The following is a 23958-nucleotide window of genomic DNA, read 5'->3' on the forward strand; positions in this document are numbered from 1 at the left end:
GCACCTCGAAGGAACTTTTCATGTTGTTATGTTGTTGTATTTTTTATTCTTTAGCTTACTGAGTCTTCGCATCTATACTTTGTGGTCAGCAATTCGTGTTTCACCTTTCGTCATTCTTCTCGCGGCAGGTAGTTCTTGCCCTTTCTGTTTCTTTCTTTCTTTCTAGTTCAGATTTCTTTTTCTAGTTCACTGAGTATTTTTATTTTTCATTTGATTGTTTTTTTATTTGATTATTATTATTTTATTATTATTTTCATTTGATTATTATTATCTTTTTTTTTTATCTCTCATGATCAAGAATTTGTTCCGTGACCTTCATCCTTCCTATCTCGGCAGGCAGTTGTGACTTCTACACTTCGAGGGAGGTCTTCATGCCCTTCTTGTTCAGCATGATCGGCCCGAAGCACAGCCCCCTCGTGCACAGCGTCAGCAAACGGTGAGTGACACGCCGCGCCACACAACATTGCGTGGTGCTGGTCAGAACGCCTCAGGAAACATCGCAGGCTGAGATTGGGATACATGTGAGAGCAATACAGCAAAACAACAATAACTTTAATAGGAAAACATAATTTGTCTATTTTATCCATTTAATTTAATTTTATTTATTGACCCATGATTTCTTCATTTATTTATCTTTTTATCTTTGTAGGAGTTGTATCATGCCTTCCACGCGAAAATGAAAACATATCTGTGTGAAATGAAAAGAAAACTAACAAAAGATAAAGAGATAAACGAATAAATAGAAACCCAAAGATGAGTGTCACATGATCATGAGAGACAGGCCATCACCTGACGAGGTCTGTGTCATGCTCATGAGGACTCGTGACCGTAGTGTCATGTGATTATGAGAGACAGGCCATCACCTGACGAGGTCTGTGTCATGTTCATGATGCCTCGTGACTGTGATCAGCGCGCCAGTCGCCGCTGCTGTACACACTCACATATCACGATTAGACTTATGGTTATGGAGGAACTAACATATGATGAAGGCTATTACAGAGTTTAAGAATCGTAGCAATGCATCTCAATCTGGCTCTCACTCAATAGTTACTATTGGAATACGCAATATAAAACTACTCTTCTGAGATTTTTTTTTTGTTTGTACTCAGCTTGTAACAGATGGAAAGCCTGCCCTGCATCAAAGCGTCCAGGCTTCAGACTGATCCATCCTGTGATAACATATACGTGCACAGTATAGCCTGAACACAAATCAGAAAACATCAATAATTGCTTGCTAGATGGTGAGGACTTATCAATGACAAAGGTCCGTGTTGCCAGCATCACGTGGATCACCGAGGCTGGACTGTACAACCACTGGATGGACAGCCTCAGCTCAAATTGGACGGTGTGTGAGCGAGCGCCATCCAAGATCACCGTCAGAACACGTTTGGGTCTCGGCAACTTGTGGGTGTGTACCGAGGAAGTCAATGTCGTCTTTTTACAGACTAGCTAGTATCTGTGCCTCACATATCCCAACAGTCATCTAATACCTTTTTTTGTTCTTTGAATGGGGAAATGTTTCAGCCTCTCCCTCCCTCACCACACCTGTCTTCCTGCACTGCCTTACAGACAGGACCAGTCACCTGCACAAATTATCTTGTCACAGGGCATGTTTGCAATCCTGGTGGTGGGCAACGCGGTGAGTCTGCTACTGTTCCTGGTGGAGGTGCTGGCAGGCCACCACCTCCACTCCCTCCTGACGGCGACCTCCTTCTGGACGTGACCTGGCTCAGTGCCTCGATACAGCCTCTGTTTTCACAGGATGCAGCATTTTGCTTTTATAAGGAAGAGTGAATGCATTTTGCGTGACAAGAGAGCTCTGCAAACAGTTGCAGTGGTAGACCATGTATCAAACTTTTGACATATTTCTTAAATGTTTAGAAGTGTATCTCTAACCTTACTTCTCAAGAGTACACGTTTTTACAAAGGTATCTTTTTATTTTCCTGAAGTGGGTAAGTGATGAGTTGAGCGGGTACCATTCACTGACATAATGCTATAAGGGATTACAGACACTTGGTACTGAGGTAGATGTCTTGCCTTCATATACAGTACAAGTGGCTGGAACATGTGCCACATCAACACTGCTATCTATACTCTACTTCTGATACGAGCACGCAAATACGTAAAAATGGATAAATGAATAAACAAATAGAGAATGAGAGACGGGGAGAGCGGTGGGTGGAAACAGAGCACCATGGCTTGCCCGCAACCAAACGAGTAAAAAAAGTAGAATAGAAAAATAAGATAAACGCGCAGCCAATCAATGCAGTGAGGGTGAGGCAGTGCGCGTGCTTAGGGAGTGGTGACCTGACTCTTGTTTGATTAAAAGCAGCCCATCTCCCAGACCTCGTCACTGCTGCTTGTGCTGCCTTTGTCTCGCGCCGCAGCTGTCCCAAGGCCGCGACACAGGTATGGTCCATTAGCGCACACACACACACACACACACACACACACACACACACACACACACACACACACACACACACACACACCAGTTTCAAAATACTTACATGGCTTAGTAAAGAATGCATTATCAGGAGAAGCTGTGTGTGGAAACAGTAATTATACCAAAAATGAAAGAAAGTAGACTGTGTGTCAGAATTTGGCATTGTGTGTGTGTATTTTTGTTATTTCAGTTTGTTTTATGTTCTTCCATTCTTTGCATCTCCGTCTCAAGTAACTATTTCTCTGTTGTCATTTTTCTCTGTCTCTGTCTTTTCTGAGATTTAGTAACTTTCATGCATTGTCTCTTTGAAACACAAGGTGGGGAGCGGCAAATCGTTATGACACAGGAACGGAGTGCAGTGATTCTTGGATAAAGTTAACATTGAGGACTCGTATTCAGTAAGATTTTAGGCGTCCATGAGAAATGTATTTACAATTCTTCTGTCTCGCGCCACAGCTGTACCAAGGCCGCGACACAGATACGGTTCATTAGCACACACACACACACACGCATTCACCCCAACAAACATACACACATTCAATATCATTTACGAATTATTCTCTTTGCGGATATTAATGTGACAGCAGGAAACTCAATCCATCTCACACTTTATTTGTCAAGAGACGACTAAATATGTGATATGAAAAAGAAAAAATAATTCTTAACTGCTAACTCAAGCTGAGGTGAAGCTGAAGTAGTCAGAAGGTTAATTTTTGTGTTAACAGATTCCATAACCATTACAACAACTTTACATTCCTTTTGGTGACTTTAATTGCTGTAGGCGCAACACAACACCAAGAGAATGACGCGCCACACCAAAGCTACCATTCTCTTCCATCAATGACCTTGTACACGATCCCGAAAGCAGCGGCTGTGTCCAGTTTGGCTGACCTGTTCTGAAGCTAGCTGGAACCTGCTATGGCAACAGCATGAACAGGAATACGATAATTAGTTGTTAAGAACAGTGACCTATTTGTTTTGCATTTCACGTACGGGGAGGTGAAAGGTGTAGGTTTGATTGGAAATCAAATGGAGGTGGAAACATGTAACGGTAGGAAGGGTAAGAGGTAGTTAGGAAAGATAACTTATATACAGAAATCTGATAGGCTAATTTGTGCACAGCGCCGTCCCCCTCAGGCCGCCATGTGTGGGTGCCGCTCGTTTAGGCCAACGGAGGGCCACGAGCGGGTAGGCTTTGTGTGGCTGTGGGCCTCGGGGATGCCGGTGCGAGACATTGCCATCCGTAGCGGCACCAGCGTCACCACCGTCTACAGATGGATCCGGCGCTGGCAACGGGAGGGTCACATCAACTCCAAGACAAGGAACTGTCGCCTGGTGATCCCCGCCACTCCACCACCACACAAGCAGCTGTCTCCTCTAAGGCAGCTGGCGGCCACTTCTTCTGCCTCTTCCTGTACCTCTGGTCCCTCTTCTGCTCCTCGCCCAGGAGCCGCCCTCCTTGGCATTCAGCCGGGCAAACCGAACGCCCCTCACCAGCAACATCCTCACACTGGCGCTACTCCCCAGAATCAATACTGCATGAACCATTATTTCGATACTAATTACTCACGATTCCAAAATGCAAGACAGATTTATACTAATAAATGGTACGAGGTTAGCCAAACATAAAGTCACCTAAGAATGCTTTTTTTTTTTTTTTTTTTTTTTTAAGAGCGATAGCACGCCGACCATCAACATGAGCCGCAAGACTCCTTACCTTCCCACGCTGAACATTTGCTACCACGGTCTTCTTGATGTTCTCTGTGATGGTGGGACAAGCATCCCGCCTGGCGAAAAGAGACGAGAGGAACACAACTGGCCGTCACATTCTTCCTGTACACGACATGAACAGAATGAACAGAGAGAGAGAGAGAGAGAGAGAGAGAGAGAGAGAGAGAGAGAGAGAGAGAACAAAACAGATGAACGTATACGCATACAAAACTTTATGTTGGATGTTAAACAAGTTTTCAACTATTTATGAAACATGAAAATACGAAAACAAACATTTGTAGTGAACAGTGTGAACAACATCCATCCAGTTTGAAGGGCACCCTTTTGTTCAATCTTTCTTAAAATAAATTGGTAATCGATCGATTCTCTTTAGTTTTATTTTCTGATGTGTCTCAAACTGCCTTACAAAAGTCACTGAGATATATATATATATATATATATATATATATATATATATATATATATATATATATATATATATATATATATATATATATATATATATATATATATATATATATATATATATATATATATATATATATATATATATATATATATATATATATATAGAGAGAGAGAGAGAGAGAGAGAGAGAGAGAGAGAGAGAGAGAGAGAGAGAGAGAGAGAGAGAGAGCAGAAATTTATGATACCTTGACAACAGGATGTCAGCGTGGGTTGGGAACAGCTTTTTCTTGTGCTGCGTGGCGCTGCTGGCCATCCTTGGCATCGGGGAGACACTGTGGCCCCGGGGTAAGTTCTCCACGCACTGCTGTACCTCACCATGCACCAAACCATGCACCGCCACAGACACACTGAGCTAAACGGAGTCTCTCTTCTTGTCCTGCCCCTCTCCGCCGCCGTCTAGGGGATGGGGAGACACTGGAATCGGCGGGAGCGGCGGCGGCGGAAGTGATGGCTAGGGCGTGGCAGCCACACTGCTGCGTTGTTCTGCTGATGGACGGCGCCGCCTCCACGCACGCTGTGGTCAAGGTGTGTCCACACTTGTTTTCCTTAAACTTGTTGTATTTTTACCCAAACTTGGAATGACTGCGCCAGGAAGAGCAGCAGCGGCGGGGCCCTCCTGTGCCTTCTACCGCGGCATCAGTCAGCCTCGTCGTTCACACACTCTGCTTCTCTTGTTCCCTTCAGGCACTGCGGCAAATGGCGGCGCCCTGGGGAGCTACCGTGCTGGAGGTGCGGCCCGTTGCTGACAGGCCCAACGACTCCCTGCAGCTGCTGCGCCACGCCCTACGCAAGGCACGCCAGGTGAGGCGCGGTGAGGGACTAACAGGAGGCCTTGGTGTGAAGAGACAAGCGGGAAGTGACAGGAGAGTATGTACCGTGTCGGGAGGTAACTGAGGTTTGGAGTCCACAGGTGCAGCGGGTGTCGTGGTGTATGGTGGTGGTGGTGGTGAGCGACGACCTTTCCTTCCTCGCCGGCTGGACGGAGCTGGCACGCAGTGGCGGCCTGCTGGCATGGCCTACACAACTCGTGGCGCTCACCGGCCTGCCCAAGGATCGCCTCCACCACTTGCACTCAAGCTTTTCCCACGTCAACGCCGTGCTCATCGTCAGCGACGGCGGCGCCTCGTCAAGGTGACGTGGGGTGCAGCATGGAATATCACTGATTAATTGATTCTTGAAACACTGTGCTACATCAGTCGTGGTTTCGTGTCATATTTTCATGTGCCCTCAGGGTTAAAGCAGGTAATCTTTTTCTTTTGTTTTTACCAAAACAATGAATGGTAGCGGCTTCCAATAAGCTAAGAGTTTGCTGCTTGATTTATATTTCCATGATACAGGTGCCTGTTGCAGGTGTGAAGTGTTGGTGCACCTGCCATACAGCGAGCAGGTGGTGCAGGTGGCTAGGTGGAACCCAGCACGTTTCATTCTCACCTCTTCACTGCCTCTCTTCCCGGACAAGTTCCACAGGTAAGTCTGGACCATTGCTTGTCTTCCCTCAGCCTCTCAAGAAAGGGCCGTGGGGAGGCGCCGGTTTAGGGTCCCCGATACGTTAGGATGAGGGGCAAGTAGAAAGTGTTATAAATCGAGGCCGTTAACAGTTTCAGTAGTTCATGACAGGAGATAATAAGGAGTATAACACCACTGCGTTAAGTGTGAGAATACAAAATTCAAGATACTTAGTGAGAGGAAAGGTAGCGATGGCATGAAAAGGTTTCAGTTTCTTCTTTTTCCAGATTGAGCTCAGCCTTTCTCAAGAGACCTGACGATATCAGTCTTGTCATGTTTCAGGTTGCCACTTTCCTCCCTCCTCCTGCACAGGTTCCTGAAGAGGCCAAATCTTCGCCTCACTGGCGAGGAGTTCCCGCCCCACGTGGTGTTGCAGCGCAGGGCGGCTCCTGGTGGCGGCACCAGGCTTGTCTTCACTGGAGCCATGATGAGCGTCCTTGGAGTCCTCGCTCAGTCCCTCAACTTTAGGTGCCTGGAGCTGCGACGCCTGCCTTCCTCAGGGACGCATCAGTCTCACTGGAAACTTGTATGCTATTTTCAGAGTAGGACAGAGCTGGAGGCGTTCCTCTATTTTGGGTAGTGCGTTAGCGTTCCTGTGTTCCTCCAGCCACGGTTAGTGCGTTCCTTGAATAACGTTCCTCCAATTTTTTTTGCCGGTGCATTCCTGAGTTCTTTTTCTCCTGCGTTAGTGCTCCCAAACTTTCAAAGCGTCCCTGAGAAAAGTAGTGCGTTCCTAAGTAAAATATAAAAAGAATAAGAAAAATAATGGCACACGGAATGTTTCTTAGTCTTGGCAGCTGAGCAATAGGAGACCTTCCGCCTAAACATAAAGAATTAAAGGTTTGGTCGTCTTTGCAGGTGACCAGTGGGAGAGCTTCCCGGATGAGTGTAAACGGCAGAATGTTGCCACAGAGTGAATACCGTCTTTGTTGTTTCCATTCAAAACGTTTGAAAACGAAAAAAAAAGAAAGTTTCATAACACTCGGAACGCAGGAAGGCTTTAAAACCTTGGGCGGTGCGTTCCTCTAACTTGCGTTCCTTTGAAAAACTGCGTTCGTGCGTTCTTGCGTTCTTAAAAAGGTGGTGCGTACGTATGCAAATACGAACTAAAGGAACACACTTGCCCACCTCTGGAGAAGCATTTATCAATGTAATGCTAAAGCTTCCCCATAAACACACAGTTTGGTAATGCAAACGACAATGCTCACCGAGACAACGCAAAACACATGGATCACTTATATACATGGCCACATTTATATTTCTACAACGGTTCTGTCACCCATGAATAAGATTTCACGTTTGCTGAAAGGAAAATTAAGTTAACTCTTAAAACTAGCCAGCAGACTAACCAACCAATAAAACAACAAACAAACACATGAACAAAATATAGATCATCATAAAATTAAATAAAAGAGGGAGGTGTCTTGACACCTCCCTCGACTTTTTCTTCATTAACTTCTGCAACATTCGTGGTCTTAGATCTAATTTTCAATCTGTAGAACACCACCTCTCCTCTGCTAAACCTCATCTTCTTTTCCTCACCGAAACACAGCTGTCTGAGGCAACTGACAGTAGCCCTTCTCTGTTTCCTTCTACTCCTCTATCCTCATTTTCTCTCCAAAGCTGGATGGTGCGGCTATGTGCGCAACGACTTATCTTGCTCTTGTACCCACGCTCTCAAATCTTCCGAGTTTTCCACCATCTGGCTTCGACTCAAGGGTCGCTCTCTAACTAAATTTATCTGTGCTGTCTATCTCTCCCCTAACTCCTCCGACTATAGTGAATTCTTTGACTATTTAACTTCCAAAGCTGAGCACATTCTGTCTCTCTATCCTTTTGCGGAGATCTCCATCCTTGGAGATTTCAATGTTCACCACCAGCTTTGGCTATCCTTTCCCTTCACTGACCATCCTGGTGAACTTGCCTTAAACTTTGTTGTCATCCATGACCTAGAGCAACTGGTGCAACAGCCTACTCGTATTCCTGACCGTCTTGGAGACACGCCCAACATTCTTGATCTCTTCCTTACCTCTAATCCTTCTGCTTATGCTGTTACTCTATCATCTCCGTTGGGCTCCTCCGACCACAACCTCATTTCTGTTTCTTGTCCTAGCTCCCTTCATTGACCATCCTGGTGAACTAGCCTTCAACTTTGCTATCCTCCATGACCTAGACCAACTAGTGCAACACTCTACTCGTATTCCTGACCGTCTTGGAGATACGCTCAATATTCTTGATCTCTTCCTTACCTCTAATCCTTCAGTTATGCTGGTACCCTATCATCTCCGTTGGGATCCCCAATCACAATCTTATTTCTGTATCTTGTCCTATTTCTCAAATTCCTCCTCAGGATCCCCAAAAGCGGAGGTGCCTCTGGCGTTTTGCTTCTAGAAGTTGAGGGGACCTGAGGAGGTATTATGCTGATTTTACCTGGAATGATTACTGTTTCCGTGTCAGAGACCCATCATCTCTGTGCTGAACACATAACAGAGGTGATAGTGTCTGGCATGGAGGCGTACATTCCTCATTCTTTTTCTCAACCTAAACCCTCTAAACCTTGGATTGACACAGCCTGTTCTCGTGTTGTACATGATAGAAAAGTTGCCCACAAAGGGTACTTGAGCCTTCCATCTCCTGAATCTCATGCACTTTATATTTCTGCCCGGAATCATGCCAAGCCTGTTCTTCAACTTACCAAACACTCTTTCATAAATAGAAAAGGTCAAAATCTTTCAAACCCTAACTCCCCTCGTGACTTCTGGCTTCTGGCCAAAAACATCTCCAGTAACTTTACTTCTTCATCTTTCCCTCCTTTATTTCATCCTGATGGTACCACTGCCATCTCATCTGTTTCTAAAGCTCAACTCTTTTCTCAAGCCTTTGCTTAAAACTCCACCTTGGATGATTCTGGGCTTGTTCCTCCCTCTCCTCCTATTTCATGTTTTCAATAAAAATTCTTCGTAATGATGTTTTCCATGCCCTCTCTGGCATAAACCCTCGGAAGGTTTATGGACCTGATGGGGTCCCTCCTATTGTTCTCAAAAACTGTTCTTACGTGTTTGCACCCTGCCTGTCCAAACTCTTTCAACTATGTCTATTTACTTCTACCTTTCCTTTCTTGTTGGAAGTTTACCTACATTCAGCCTGCTCCTGAAAAAGGTGACCGTTCTAATCCCTCAAACTACCGTCCTATAGCTTCAATCTCTTACTTGTCTAAAGTTTTTGAATCTATCCTCAATAGGAAAATTCTTAAACATCTGTCACTTCGCAATCTTCTATCTAATCGCCAGTATGGCTTCCGCCACGGTCGCTCTACTGATGATCTTCTGGCGTTCCTTACTGAGTCTTGGTCATCCTCTTTTAGAGATTTCAGTGAAACTTTTGCTGTCGCGTTAGACATATCAAAAGCTTTTGATAGAGTCTGGCATAAATCTTTGATTTCAAAACTGCCCTCCTACGGTTTCTATCCTTTTCTCTGCAACTTTATCTCAGGTTTCCTTTCTGACCATTCTATTGCAGCTACGGTAGACGGCCACTGTTCCCCTAAATCTGTGAACAGTGGTGTTCCTCAGGGTTCTGTCCTGTCAACCCAATCTCTTTCTATTATTCATCCACTCCTACGCTGATGATACCACCCTACAGATTTCTACGTCCTTTCAAAGACGACCAACCTTTCAGGAAGTCATCGGATCACGCACGGACGCCGCAGAACGCCTGACTTCTGATCTTTCTAAGATTTCTGATTGGGGCAGAGAAAACTTCGTTGTGTTCAATGCGTCAAAACTCAATTCCTTCATCTATCAACTCGAAACAACCTTCCAGACAACTATCCCCTCTTCTTCAATGACACTCAACTGTCTCTCTCTTCTACACTGAATACCTTCGGTCTGTCCTTTACTCATAATCTTAACTGGAAACTTCACATCTCATCTCTCGCAAAAACATCTTCTATGAAGTTAGGCGTTCTGCGGCGTCTCCGCCAGTTTTTCTCTCCCCTCCAACTGCTAACTCTGTACGAGGGCCTTATCCGTCCTTCGCATGTTGTGGGGGGGGGGGGAGAGTTCCGATCACACAGTTTTACTAGATAGGGTAGAATGAAAAGCTTTTCGTCTCATCGACTCCCCTTCTCTGACTGACTATCTTCACCCTCTCTCTCACCGACGAAATGTTGCGTCTCTTTCTACCTTTTATAGCTATTATCATGCAAACTGGTCTACTGATCTTTCTAAATGCATGCCTGCCCTCCTCCTGCGGCCTCGCTGCACAAGGCTTTCTTCTTCCTCTCACCCCTATTTTGTCCAACTATCTAATGCAAGAGCTAACCAGTACTCCCATTCATTTATACTTTTGTACTGGTAAACTCTGGAACTCCCTTCCTGCTTCTGTATTTTCATCTTTTTTTGACTTGACTTCTTTTAAGAGAGAGGTGTCGAGACATTTGTCCCAGAATTATGGCTAACTCCTATGTCTTTTAGGGAACTGGCAACATAGTGAGCCTTTTATTTTCCATATTTGGTTGCCCTTGCACAGCTGTCCATCCTACATAAAAAAAAAAAAAAATCAATTGAAGTGTAAATTTGTACGTAACTCTCATGCCAGACTTTCCTCTAGCGCAACTGATTAAGTTGTTTTGCCCTATAGTTATAGCCTGGTACGCTCTCCCGACCGTTCTTTTGGCTCTACGCTGCCGAATGGCTCAAGCACCGGCATGGTGGGCATGGTGAGCCGCCAGGTGAGGCTCACACACACAAACTAGTCTTATATCCATGGTCTCTCTCTCTCTCTCTCTCTCTCTCTCTCTCTCTCTCTCTCTCTCTCTCTCTCTCTCTCATAAAAACTTCCCGCACCTCTCTGTACGACAGGAGGTAGACTTCGGCCTAGGTCCTTTCGGCGTCACCGCAGCGCGTTCCTTGATCATTGACTACACAGTGCCGGTGGTGAACGACTACCTTAGGATTCTGGCTGGCCGCGGCCGCCCTGAGGTGGACCCCTGGGGCTTCCTGCTACCCCTGGCGCCCCTGGTGTGGGTGGGCCTGGTGGTGGCACTGGTGGTGGTGATGTCCATTGTTTTGCTCCTCGCCAGCTGCCTCTCTCTTCATTCCCCGGCCCTCGCGCCCTACGTCAGGGTCATGCTGCAGGAGAGTGAGTGCACTGTTATTTGTTAACACAGACCATGCACTATGGGTATATGGGAATTGAACTGCCGCTGATCTATTGCTCTCTCTCTCTGGCAGACTCGTGGCTGCCGGCGCTGTGGGGCTGGGAGCGGTTGGTGCTGGGCGGGTGGATGCTGGCCATGCTCGTGGTGACGCAGAGCTACACGGGGAACCTCATGTCCCTGCTGGCGGTGCGCTACATCCCGCAGCCCTTCCAGACTCTGCGTGCGCTGTTGGACGACTCCGCCACCACTATGATCTGGGAACATGGCACTGCTTCTGTCTATAAGTTCCGCGTAAGTGTTTGCCGTTTTAATCCCACCATTTGGGGACTCACCACAGACTTGCCAGAACTGTTTGAGTGTGGCTGATACCTTAAGTGTTATCATCCAACATGTTCAGTTTGGCAATGTGTTTGTGTTGAGTGTCTAGGAAAGGCATTGGTTTCGCCTGGCTCGCTCTGACACATGACCAACATATCGGTCTTGGTTTGTGATTGGTTTCTGCACCTGCTAGGCAACGAAATCCAGCCGAAAACTCTACCGGCTGGCAATTCAAGGCGCATATTAACACGTGCGAACCTGCTGAATATCATTTACTTTGAGTTTCATACAACAGAATAATAAATGTAGGTTGCCAAAGTACAATGATGGTACCCTCAGTCCAGGTGTCGTGTTAGGAGCTGTCCGGCTATCCCCAACTATCCGGGGTTTGTTCAGAAACAAAGGCCGGACAGCTGAGATCATCAATTCATGTTCACAGCTGACCGGTTATTCGAAGGTGTCCGGCCAGCGTTCTGAAATACAGGGAGCGTATTCCTTACTTTTTTTTTCATAAGAAAACCGTTTATAAATCCAATACACCGCAATATTTTGACAAGAAAGTGTATACGTTGTTATATTGTGTAAGAAATTAAATAATTTTCGTGCTTTGAAGCACGAAATATTGCTTATTTATTGATTTTTTTTCATAAGAGCCATTACACCGCTAAATTTTATTGAAAATTGTATATATATATATATATATATATATATATATATATATATATATATATATATATATATATATATATATATATATTGTGTAAGTGTAGTCAAGAATTATTAAATAGCCTTTATGTAGGGACCAAATTTACGTTACACAATGACAGGTTTGTTCACTTGATTTGAGGATTCTAGAAAAGAAAAAACTAAATTGTATTTTTTGTTATATATTATGTGTTATCTTGAAGGGATTACTGTTGTAAGATATTGTCATGGTACGTACATTATAATCAAGCTTTCTCAGCCAAGGGCACAAAGAAATCATCCATTCCTTGCATGGTGTCGCGGATACTTAGGAGTAACTTTGTTTATCAACAAATCTTTGTATGTAAACATTGGGTTCTGTGCAAGAGCAGTTCGCGCGTCGATAGCTGAGGACAGCTAGACAGCTCCGAACACGACACCGGCAACATCGAAATGATTTAATTAATACGCATTTCCAAGTGAATCGTGTTAGTCTTTTTACTTCTCTTTTATTTTCGTTAGCTAAGTTCAGCACTTCTTTTCATCACAAACATGCTTACAGCTTCAATCTGTCCTTTCTTCTTACGCTGTCTTGCCTTCAGACAGCAGAGTTCGGCATCCTGCGAGAGGTAGGGCAGTCCGAAGCGGAGGGCAGGATCATGTTCGTGCTGGCGACGGAGTACCTAGACATCCTGCGGGGGCTGGTGCGGCCTGGGAACTCATGCCTTCATCGGCGAGGACCTCACCGCCAGGGTTCTCATGGCGCAAGAGTTTTCGAGGACAGGCAAGGTGGAACTAAATTACTTGCACTTTCTTTTGGTTCTCCACTGGAGGGGCTCGACCTGCCCCACCAGAGGAGTTTGACTGGTCCCTCTCCACTGGAGGGGCTCCACCTGCCCCACCAGAGGAGTTTGACTGGTCTCTCTCCACTGGAGGGGCTCCACCTGCCCCACCAGAGGAGTTTGACTGGTCTCTCTCCACTGGAGGGGCTCCACCTGCCCCACCAGAGGAGTTTGACTGGTCTCTCTCCACTGGAGGCTCCACCTGCCCCACCAGAGGAGTTTGACTGGTCTCTCTCCACTGGAGGGGCTCCACCTGCCCCACCAGAGGAGTTTGACTGGTCTCTCTCCACTGGAGGGGCTCCACCTGCCCCACCAAAGGAGTTTGACTCGTCTCTCTTCACTGGAGGGGCTCCACCTGCCCCACCAGAGGAGTTTGACTGATCTCTCTCCACTGGAGGGGGTCCACCTGCCCCACCAGAGGAGTTTGACTCGTCTCTCTTCACTGGAGGGGCTCCACCTGCCCCACCAGAGGAGTTTGACTGGTCTCTCTCCACTGGAGGGGCTCCACCTGCCCCACCAGAGGAGTTTGACTCGTCTCTCTCCACTGAAGGGGCTCCACCTGCCCCACCAGAGGAGTTTGACTGGTCTCTCTCCACTGGAGGGGCTCCACCTGCCCCACCAGAGGAGTTTGACTGGTCTCTCTCCCCTGGAGGGGCTCCACCTGCCCCATCAGAGGAGTTTGACTCGTCTCTCTTCACTGGAGGGGCTCCACCTACCCCACCAGAGGAGTTTGACTGGTCTCTCTCCACTGGAGGGGCTCCACCTGCCCCACCAGAGGAGTTTGACTCGTCTCTCTTAACTGGAGGGGCTCCACCTGCCCCGGTGGGCTAACATAAGAACATAAGAAAAGAGGAAAGCTGCAAGAGGCCGTCATGCCTACACGTGGCAGTCCCACTGTGATTAAAGCTATCTAATTCCATCTATCATCCCCATCCATGAACGTATCTAATCTTCTTTTAAAGCTCCTTATCGACTCAGCCCTGACTACATGACCACCGAGTCCGTTCACTCATCAACCACTCTGTTGGAAAACCAGTTTCTTCCCATTTCTTTCCTAAACCTGAATTTTTCAAGTTTAAACCCATTATTTCTGGTTCTTTTCCCGCTACTGATCCCAAGAACTTCGTTCATGTCCCCTTTGTTAAAACCCTTATACCATTTAAATACTTCTATCAGATCTCCCCTTAACCTACGTCTCTATAAGGAATGCAGATTAAGTTTTTCCAGTCTCGCTGCATAGGGAATATCCCTCATCCCTAGTACCTTTTTAGTCATCCTCATTTGCACTGACTCCAACTGAGCTATATCCTTCTTATAATGTGGGGACTAGAATTGTACCACACAGTGAAGATGTTGCCTGACCAGTACCAAGTATAATATTAGTATTACTTCAGAAATTCTGGTTTTAACGCTTTTGAAAATTAATCCCAATACTCTATTCGCCTTATTCCTGGCCTCAATACATTGCTACCTTGTACCGAGATCGGAGGTAACTATGACTCCTAAATCTTTCTCATACTTGGAACTTCCTAGTGCCTCATTATCTACTGTGTACTTATTCCTTGAATTATCTCTACCCACGCTCAGTACCCTGCAATTGTTAATATTGAACTGCATTTGCCATCTATCTGTCCATTTTATCATCCTATCCAAGTCTGCCTGCAAGGCCATGGCATCCGAATCGGACCTAATTAATCTACCTTTGTGTCGTCAGCAAATTTACTAATGTCACTGTTAATTCCACTATCCAAGTCATTAATATATATTAGAAATAATAATGGTCGTAAAACTGAGCCCTGTGACACTCCACTAACTACTTCCCCCCACTCGGAATTGGATCCATTAATATTATTACTATCCTCTGTTGCCTGCCGTCTAACCACGCTTTAATCCAGCCAAATATTCTACCCTCTATACCATGTGCTTTAACCTTTTTTAAGAGCCTCTGGTGAGGTACCTTGTCAAAGGCTTTACTGAAATCCAAGTAGAGAATGTCATAATTATCACCCTTATCTGCCGCCTCATAAATGTTACTGTAAAAACTCAACAGGAACTCGGAACATTCCACGCCTTGGCAGGACGTGAAGAGGAAGAGGAGGATGAAGAAGAACCTACTTGTTGTAGGGGTAACTCAGGATTCTGAAGCAAATCTGAAGAATGAAGTTTCTCATGCTTTGGATGGAATGCAAATTAATGATACAAAGTTTGATAATGATGGCAAAAAAATAGTGATGAATTTTGCCAATGAGAGTCTGAGAAATGAGGCAGCCCAGAAACTGGAGAATGTTGAAAGGTTGACAACTAAATCTGTTCAGAAAATTAAACCCAAGATAATGCTATGTAATGTCCATAAGGAAGAGACTAAGGAGGGTATCATTGATACAATCATTGCGAGAAATGACTACCTTCAAGCAGTTCCTGATATCAAGTCAAAGATTGAGAATATTTTTTGCAAACCAGCAGCAGGGGGCACAGTTCATTACATCATGAAATGTGATCCAATGATAAGACAGCTGTTACATCAGCATCAGGACAGGATTAAGCTTGAGTGGGAGTTTACCAGGTTCGTGACAGGTATCATGCACTTATCTGTTACCATTGTCAAAGGTATGGTCATACTGAGGCAAACTGCAATGCCAAGAAAAATGGTGAGCATCCTGTTTGCTTTAAATGTGCAGGCAACCACAAGTCCAAGGATTGCACATCTACAGAGAAGAAATGCATAAACTGTGTGAGGTTTAAGAAACAGAATACTGACCACTCGGCGAATAATAGTTGCTGTATTGTGTTGGAAAGTGAGATTGACAGGATCAGAAATATTACAGATCATGGCTACTAATGCTGTGAGCTCTATGTTGAAATGTGGTTTATTAAATGTTCAGTCAGTTGGAAACAAGACAATAGAAATCAGAACTTTAATTAATGATGAAAGTCTGGATATTCTTGCTTTGACTGAAACATGGCTGAGTGAATATGATACTGCGAAAATTAAAGAAATGACCCCTGACACTCATACATTTGTGCACATACCAAGGAAAGAAGGAAGAGGTGGTGGTGTTGGTCTTTTACTTTCTAGAACATGCAATAAAATTAGGTGGATAAGTCAGAAAAATGGGAGAGCTTTGAACATATGCAAGTTAGCTGTGAGCTTGGTGGTAGAAAATCTATGTTTATAGTGGTCTATAGACCTCCAAGCCTAAGTGCCCGGTCGTTTATTGACGATTTCAGGAAATACTTGGAACTGCTGGATATGGTGAGCGTTAATATTTTTATTTGTGGAGATTTTAATATAAGAATGGATGAACAAGAAAACTATATAGTGAGGGAGTTTCAAGATATGATGAAATCCTTTAATTTAGACAATAAAGTAGAAAAAGCAACATCTGCTGGTGGACATGTAATTGACTTGGTCTTCTGTGACTCAGATCATAATCTTGTTCGAGAAGTAAATGTTGATGAAATCTGCAGGATTTCACCGGTGCACAGGATGGTTACTTTTCAAATATCTTGTAAAAAAGAAACTACGTACACTAAGCGATTAGTGTTTCGTAGGAAAAATGATTTTGACCCTGAGCGGCTGATAGCTGAAGTGTCACAGGCCATTCAGTTAAGAAAGGATGATGTGTGTACTCATGGAAGAGTAGCAGTTGAGAAATGTGAATCTTGTTTGTCTGAATTATATAATGGCAACATGAAAAAAGAATACAATGAAATGTGTCCACTTCATGAAAAGGATATTAAGATAAGGGATCATGCACCTTGGTTTAATACTGAAATTTCCATAGCTAAGAAAGAAAAAAGGAAGAAAGAAAAAAGGTGGCGTAGACTACGAACAGAAGAGGCAAGAAGGGAATATATGGACATGAGAAACAGGCTAAACAAACTTGTACAGAGGAGAAAGTGTCAGTACTATAGACAGAAGTCATTAGAGTCACGGTCTAACATTAGTAGATTATATAAGATACTGGATAATTTGACAGGTAACAGGAGAATAAATAAGTTGCCTGAGGGTTTAATGACACTGTGCTGGCAAATATGTTCCTTGACTTCTTTGATCAAAAGATAAAGTCGATTGTGGAGAGCTTTAGAAATGAGGAGCTTGAAATACCCGTGAGTATGCCAACGCCTCGGGCTAAGCTACTCTCCTTTAAGCAAGTAAGTGTGGATGAAGTAAAGGAGATTGTACATAAAGTTAATATAACCTACTGCGATAATGACCCATTACCTATTAGTGATATTATTCAGAGTGAGAAGTTCTGTGAAATTCTGGAAATTTTTAAACTGATTATAAACAGTAGCTTCATGAACAATACCTTTCCTGTCTCTGAAAAATGGCATTGATAAAGCCCATTGTAAAGGGTAAAATGGATACGCAGTGCTTGAGTTCCTTTAGACCTGTATCTAATTTGACCTTTTTATCGAAGATTATTGAAAGTGCTGTATTAAACCAATTACTCGACCATTTGAAAGTAGTGCAGGCTTTACCGGATAATCAATCGGCTTATAGAAAACTTTATTCGACTGAGACAGCTTTATGCTCAGTTATCAATGATCTGATAATCCTGATGGATGAAGGAAAATGTGGTTTGCTAATTTTACTGGACTTAAGTGCAGCATTTGACACAGTTGTTCACAGATTGCTTCTTTTAGATTGCAGGTCTGTCGGTATTGATGGAGATGCACTAACATATTTAGAAAGTTATCTTGCAAACAGGCAATACTGTGTTCAAGTTGGTAAATCTTTCTCAGACAAGAAGATTTTAGAAAGAGGAGTACCCCAAGGCAGTGTTTTAGGTCCTATTCTGTTCTGTATATATACTATTGAACTATCACACATACTAAGAAAACATGACATTGACTTCAAACTGTTTGCTGATGACACACAGTTTTACATGACCTTGAACAATGTAGATAATGTTGAAGGAAAGATAAAACTTATTATGGATGATGTTGGTAGATGGATGGAATCCAAGCAGTTGAAACTTAATCAAAACAAGACTGAATGTTTGATAGTGGGTAAGAATAAGGACTTAAAGAGGATTGATATGTCCACATTATATATTGATGGTAACAGTTTGGGTGTTCGTGATACAGTGAAGGATCTGGGAGTATTATTGGACTGTCATTTATCTATGAAAGATCAAATACGGCAGGTGGTTAAGACGGCAAGATACCATCTGAAAAATATAGGTTTTGTCAGAAAATACTTGGATGAGAAAACTACGAAGATGCTGGTTCATAATCATGTGATAAGCAAACTGGATTACTGCAATTCTCTGTATTATGGACTGCCTAAGTATCTCTTAAAAGACTTACAGCTTGTCATGAACAGAGCTGCCAGACTGATTACAGGCGTCTCTCCTCGTGAGAGGATAACACCTGTATTGATAGATCTGCATTGGCTGCCAATTAAAGCACGAATTGAGTACAAGATTAGTGTTATGACTCATCAGGCATTACAGTCTGGAAAACCTGAGTACTTGAGGAACTTACTGGAAACATTCCACCATGACACTACGATGGAGCTGAGACACGATGCAGACCCATACAGACTACATGAGCCAAGATATAACCTTGACATGGGATGTCGAGCATTTGCAAGATGCGCACCAAGGATTTACAATAAACTGCCGAGTGATATCAAAGGTTGTGCCAGGATCGATATCTTCAAAAAGAAATTGAAGACATATTTGTTCAAGGAAGTTTATGATTTTAACGGCATGGAAATCAAAGACAATTATAGATGCTAGTTGCTTTTGAGGGAGGCTCTGCTGAGCGCTGCCTCGCAGTGGAGCGGAGCCTTGAACAAACACCCCAAGTAACAAGTAACAAGCAACAAGTTTGTAAGACACGACTTTCCCTTCGTAAATCCATGTTGTGTTTTATTTATCAAGCGGTGTTTGTCCGGGTGTTCCCTAATGTTTTTCGCTATTATTGATTCCATTAATTTACCCGCAATTGAAATTAAGCTGACAGGCCTGTAATTAGACGTTAGGGTTTTATCTCCCTGATTAAATATGGGAACCACATTAGCTTCTCTCCATATCATCGATACATCACCTGACTCCAATGACATCCTAAAAACTGCCGCTAAAGGCACGCTGACGACTTCCTTGCATTCCTTTAGAATCCTTGGATATACTTTATCAGATTCTGGTGACTTGAATTTCTTTAGTTTATCTATATCCTGTTGTACCATCCCCTTAGTTATATGAATATCTGTCAGCTTTTCACTATTCTCTTCCCTAAATATATATTCGTTATCTGGGATTTCTTGCGTGTTCTCTTGGGTGAAGACAGTTAAAAAATACTCGTTGATAATTATACTAATCTCTTCCATCTCCCCATTTACCGTCCTTAAGGGACCTATTTCTTCTCTGGTTTTCGTCTTGTATAACTGAAGAAATCCCTTGGGATCCGTCTTTGCTTGGCTGGCTACCCTCAACTCATATTCACTTTTAGCCTTCCTCGTTAACCTCTTCACTGTTCTCACTAATTCATAGTATATTGGCCTTAAAGCCTCATCTCCTGCCTTTAGCTTCTTATAGATATTCCTCTTTTGCCTTATGCATCCTTTTAATCTGTCTGTCATCCACTTAGCATCGTTGCTTTGTGATTTTATTTAGAAAGACCGAGATACCTCTCATGTCCTAATCCAGCTCCCACCACCGCCTCACTTTCTCTCTCTACCCCCGCTCTGACTTCGCATCTCAACCCCTTTCTCTGATCCTGCCTTCCTTCTACCCTTACCTGACTATCTCTGCCTTCCCCTTGTCAGACGACTCCTTGTAAAAATTAGCCTTCCTGAAGTCAGGTACTTTCCTATTGTTCTTTTTCCTAAAAATTTCATGCCATTTCAATGTATACCGTATTTCTTTGTGATCACTGTTACCTAGCTGGCCACTAACATCCACCTTCGTAACTCCCTCTAGAATATTATTTCCCCGTGTGGGTTCTAAAATTATTTGCTTTAAAAAATTATCCTGAATGACCCTAAGAAATTTTTCTGCTTCCGTGTTACCCACCATCAAGCTCCAATCAACATTCCTATAATTAAAATCCCCTGGCTGCTCTATTTATTTCCTCCCATAGAGAAGAGTTTATTTAGTCTGAAGCATTAGGTGGCCTGTACACTAAACCCATCACTACTAATTGAGACCCGTCCTTGATATCTTGCTATCTGTCTTTATTCTGCTGTTTATGCAACATTGCAGTGTGTCCTTTATGTACAAGGCCACTCCTCCCCCTCTTCTGTTTTCACCTCCTGATCAAATACCTTCCCTGACATAACTAACCAGGTTTCTGTCAATGCAATTATATCAAAATTTTCAACATAAGCTGCTCCTCTCAGCAAATTTATCTTATTTGAAATACTCCTACAGTTCGTGGAATACGCATCTAAGTTATTCTTCGCATTTACTAAGCTGGTTACTTTTCTAGATTTGACTATTCTTTCATCCCTATGGATCAGCGAAGTCCCTTCCCTCTCCTGACTAACGAAAAAAGCGCCGGAGTGCATTTAACTCGCCTTCAAGTGTTCCAGCCAAAACACAAACACCTTGGCGTGATAAGTGCACTCCATCCCTGGCATACAAGGTGTCTTTGCCGTAAAAGAGGTCCCAGTTATCGATGAACATCCATCCATTGCTCTTACAGTGATCCGCAAGTCTGCAGTTCACTGCAATAACCCTGGACAGCCATTCACCTCCCAGTCCCCTCCTTGACAACACACCGCATACCACAGGGGTTGCATCCTTATTCCTAATTTTAGCCAAAGCCTCCTAAAATCTCCTAAACAGCTCCTCACTTCTTACCTTACAAAGGTCATTTCCCCCCGCGCTGAGGAAAACAATGGCTTTAGTCCCGTCCGCCAAACACGTGTCTAGTTGAGTACTTATCTTCTCGATTCCAGCACCAGGTAAGCATACTCTCGTCCTCCGCTCCCTCTCCTTAGCACAAAACGCCGAGTCAAAATGTCTCACTGGCTGTCACCAGCCACCAGAATCTTACGTGCGGACAAGGAATCATCTTCTCTCCTCACCTCGTCACCTCCTGCCTTCTCTCTCTCCTCCTCCACGCCCTCCAACACAGCTAAAGAATTTAACGTTTCCACTCGCTGAGGCGCTCTGAGGACCTTTCTCCTTTTTGCACCAGAAGACACCACTCGCCACTCCTGGCCCTGCGTCTCATTAATTGGTAAGGAGACTGCAGGAATCGCCACTCCCTCAGGCTCTGAGTTAATTCGACAGAACTCAGCCTACAGGTCAGAGATTCGCCCTCAAAACTCCTCCCGCACCTCCAAGATCCTTCAATGGAACTCAGCCTCCACATCTGAGACCTTCGTAACGAAGGCCTCGAAGATAAGAGAACTAACGCACCCACCCGAAACTGTAGAGAACGCAGGGAAAGCCGCCATCTCTACGTAAACAAGCCACAGATCACACACCACTAACGGAGACAGGTCACCACTATCAGAGATACGTCTGACCAACAAATTATCTCTTTGACCTTCACTTTTCCTCTCTGAGGATGCAGTAATAACTTGAACACCTCGAAAGAGCTTTCTATGTTGTCATATTGTTGTTTAATAGTTGCATTTTTTATTCTTTAGCTTATTGAATCTTCGCATCTGTACTTTGTGATCAGCAATTCGTGTTTCACCTTTCATAATTCTTCTTTCTTTCTTTCTAGTTTAGATTTCTTTTTCTAGTTCACTGAGTGTTTTATTTTTTCATTTTTTTTTTATAATTTTTTATTTTATTATCTTTTTTATTAGCTGCCATGATCAAGATTTTTTTTCCGTGACCTTCATCCTTCCTATCTCGGCAGGCAGTTGTGACTTCTACACTTCGAGGGAGGTCTTCATGCCCTTCTTGTTCAGCATGATCGGCCCGAAGCACAGCCCCCTCGTGCACAGCGTCAGCAAACGGTGAGTGACACGCCGCGCCACACAACATTGCGTGGTGCTGGTCAGAACGCCTCAGGAAACATCGCAGGCTGAGATTGGGATACATGTGAGAGCAATACAGCAAAACAACAATAACTTTAATAGGAAAACATAATTTGTCTATTTTATCCATTTAATTTAATTTTATTTATTGACCCATGATTTCTTCATTTATTTATCTTTTTATCTTTGTAGGAGTTGTATCATGCCTTCCACGCGAAAATGAAAACATATCTGTGTGAAATGAAAAGAAAACTAACAAAAGATAAAGAGATAAACGAATAAATAGAAACCCAAAGATGAGTGTCACATGATCATGAGAGACAGGCCATCACCTGACGAGGTCTGTGTCATGTTCATGATGCCTCGTGACTGTGATCAGCGCGCCAGTCGCCGCTGCTGTACACACTCACATATCACGATTAGACTTATGGTTATGGAGGAACTAACATATGATGAAGGCTATTACAGAGTTTAAGAATCGTAGCAATGCATCTCAATCTGGCTCTCACTCAATAGTTACTATTGGAATACGCAATATAAAACTACTCTTCTGAGATTTTTTTTTTTTTTTGTACTCAGCTTGTAACAGATGGAAAGCCTGCCCTGCATCAAAGCGTCCAGGCTTCAGACTGATCCATCCTGTGATAACATATACGTGCACAGTATAGCCTGAACACAAATCAGAAAACATCAATAATTGCTTGCTAGATGGTGAGGACTTATCAATGACAAAGGTCCGTGTTGCCAGCATCACGTGGATCACCGAGGCTGGACTGTACAACCACTGGATGGACAGCCTCAGCTCAAATTGGACGGTGTGTGAGCGAGCGCCATCCAAGATCACCGTCAGAACACGTTTGGGTCTCGGCAACTTGTGGGTGTGTACCGAGGAAGTCAATGTCGTCTTTTTACAGACTAGCTAGTATCTGTGCCTCACATATCCCAACAGTCATCTAATACCTTTTTTTGTTCTTTGAATGGGGAAATGTTTCAGCCTCTCCCTCCCTCACCACACCTGTCTTCCTGCACTGCCTTACAGACAGGACCAGTCACCTGCACAAATTATCTTGTCACAGGGCATGTTTGTAATCCTGGTGGTGGGCAACGCGGTGAGTCTGCTACTGTTCCTGGTGGAGGTGCTGGCAGGCCACCACCTCCACTCACTCCTGACAGCCACCTTCTCCTGGGCGTGACCTCGCTCAGCGCTTCGACACAATGCTTGTTTTTCTCCGGTTCAACATTCTTTACAAGGGACGAGGAATGTGCAATATGTGATACAGGAATACGCGTCAAGTTTCTAGAGCTTGGCGAATAACCATATAATTCGAATTCATGTTGATATCAAACCTCTCAGGCATTTCTCGAAAGACTGGAAATATGTCTGTACTTTTACTCCTCGTAAATACATGTGTTTACAATGGCGTCTTTCCAATCATTATGGTCAGTACCTAAAAGTGTCTTGCCAGTGTGACTTTCCATGCACTGAATGACTGACTGAATGAAAATTCATCGTTTAGCTCTATAATTGTTAACGTGTAGATTGTCATGTAAAATAAATGGATGGAATAGATGAGTGAATGATAAATAAAGTAAACCTGTATATATGCATAGATAAACCGATAGATTAATAAGATAGGAGATCAATGAAAAATACATAAGTTCATTCATTCATTAATATATAAATGAAAAGCCCAATAAATCAATGAATATATAATCAAATAAGTAAATATATAAAAAAAGATAAATGAAGAAAAGAGAGAAGGAAAGAAGATAAACTGAGGAAGAAAGAAGACAAACAACAATAAAGGAAAAGACTGGATGGTCGACGCTCAGTAAGGCATTCACGCTCAC

At 43.7% G+C, this 23958-nt stretch overlaps 3 protein-coding genes across 3 annotated transcripts; all 3 read left to right on the top strand.

The window, feature by feature from the left end:
- The first annotated feature begins 300 nt into the window (after nt 1–300).
- On the top strand, nt 301–1824 carry LOC123498992. Its single transcript, XM_045246634.1, has 3 exons — nt 301–436; nt 1279–1408; nt 1607–1824. Exons 1-3 carry the CDS (start codon nt 372–374, stop codon nt 1721–1723), a joined length of 312 nt encoding a protein of 103 aa, XP_045102569.1. The 5' UTR covers nt 301–371; the 3' UTR covers nt 1724–1824.
- A 2319-nt stretch (nt 1825–4143) lies between these two features.
- LOC123498450 lies at nt 4144–6416 on the top strand. Its single transcript, XM_045245554.1, has 5 exons — nt 4144–4282; nt 5047–5171; nt 5331–5447; nt 5557–5777; nt 5997–6416. The coding sequence occupies exons 1-5, from the start codon at nt 4144–4146 to the stop codon at nt 6115–6117; spliced, it is 723 nt and encodes a 240-aa protein (XP_045101489.1). The 3' UTR covers nt 6118–6416.
- LOC123498452 (glutamate receptor ionotropic, kainate 5-like) lies at nt 6201–23677 on the top strand. The gene is given in 11 exon segments (XM_045245555.1): nt 6201–6211; nt 6435–6694; nt 7011–7065; nt 10794–10884; nt 11015–11294; nt 11387–11604; nt 12918–13028; nt 13030–13099; nt 21987–22086; nt 22856–22985; nt 23184–23677. Coding segments are annotated over 11 exon segments (1443 nt in total). The 3' UTR covers nt 23301–23677.
- The last annotated feature ends 281 nt before the right edge of the window (nt 23678–23958 follow it).

Source organism: Portunus trituberculatus, chromosome 48, assembly GCF_017591435.1.
Source record: "Portunus trituberculatus isolate SZX2019 chromosome 48, ASM1759143v1, whole genome shotgun sequence".
Classification (NCBI taxonomy): Eukaryota; Metazoa; Arthropoda; class Malacostraca; order Decapoda; family Portunidae; genus Portunus; species Portunus trituberculatus.

What these genes read in the sequence shown, in the direction of transcription:
- LOC123498992 (XM_045246634.1), top strand. Translation starts at nt 372, where the DNA reads ATGCCCTTCTTGTTCAGCATGATCGGCCCGAAGCACAGCCCCCTCGTG. An exon ending in GTGCACAGCGTCAGCAAACG is followed by an intron (nt 437 to 1,278) that starts GTGAGTGACACG and finishes CCGTGTTGCCAG; the next exon opens with CATCACGTGGATCACCGAGG. An exon ending in TGGGTCTCGGCAACTTGTGG is followed by an intron (nt 1,409 to 1,606) that starts GTGTGTACCGAG and finishes ATCTTGTCACAG; the next exon opens with GGCATGTTTGCAATCCTGGT.
- LOC123498450 (XM_045245554.1), top strand. Translation starts at nt 4,144, where the DNA reads ATGAGCCGCAAGACTCCTTACCTTCCCACGCTGAACATTTGCTACCAC. An exon ending in CTGGCCGTCACATTCTTCCT is followed by an intron (nt 4,283 to 5,046) that starts GTACACGACATG and finishes GCCGCCGTCTAG; the next exon opens with GGGATGGGGAGACACTGGAA. An exon ending in GACGGCGGCGCCTCGTCAAG is followed by an intron (nt 5,778 to 5,996) that starts GTGACGTGGGGT and finishes TGCCTGTTGCAG; the next exon opens with GTGTGAAGTGTTGGTGCACC.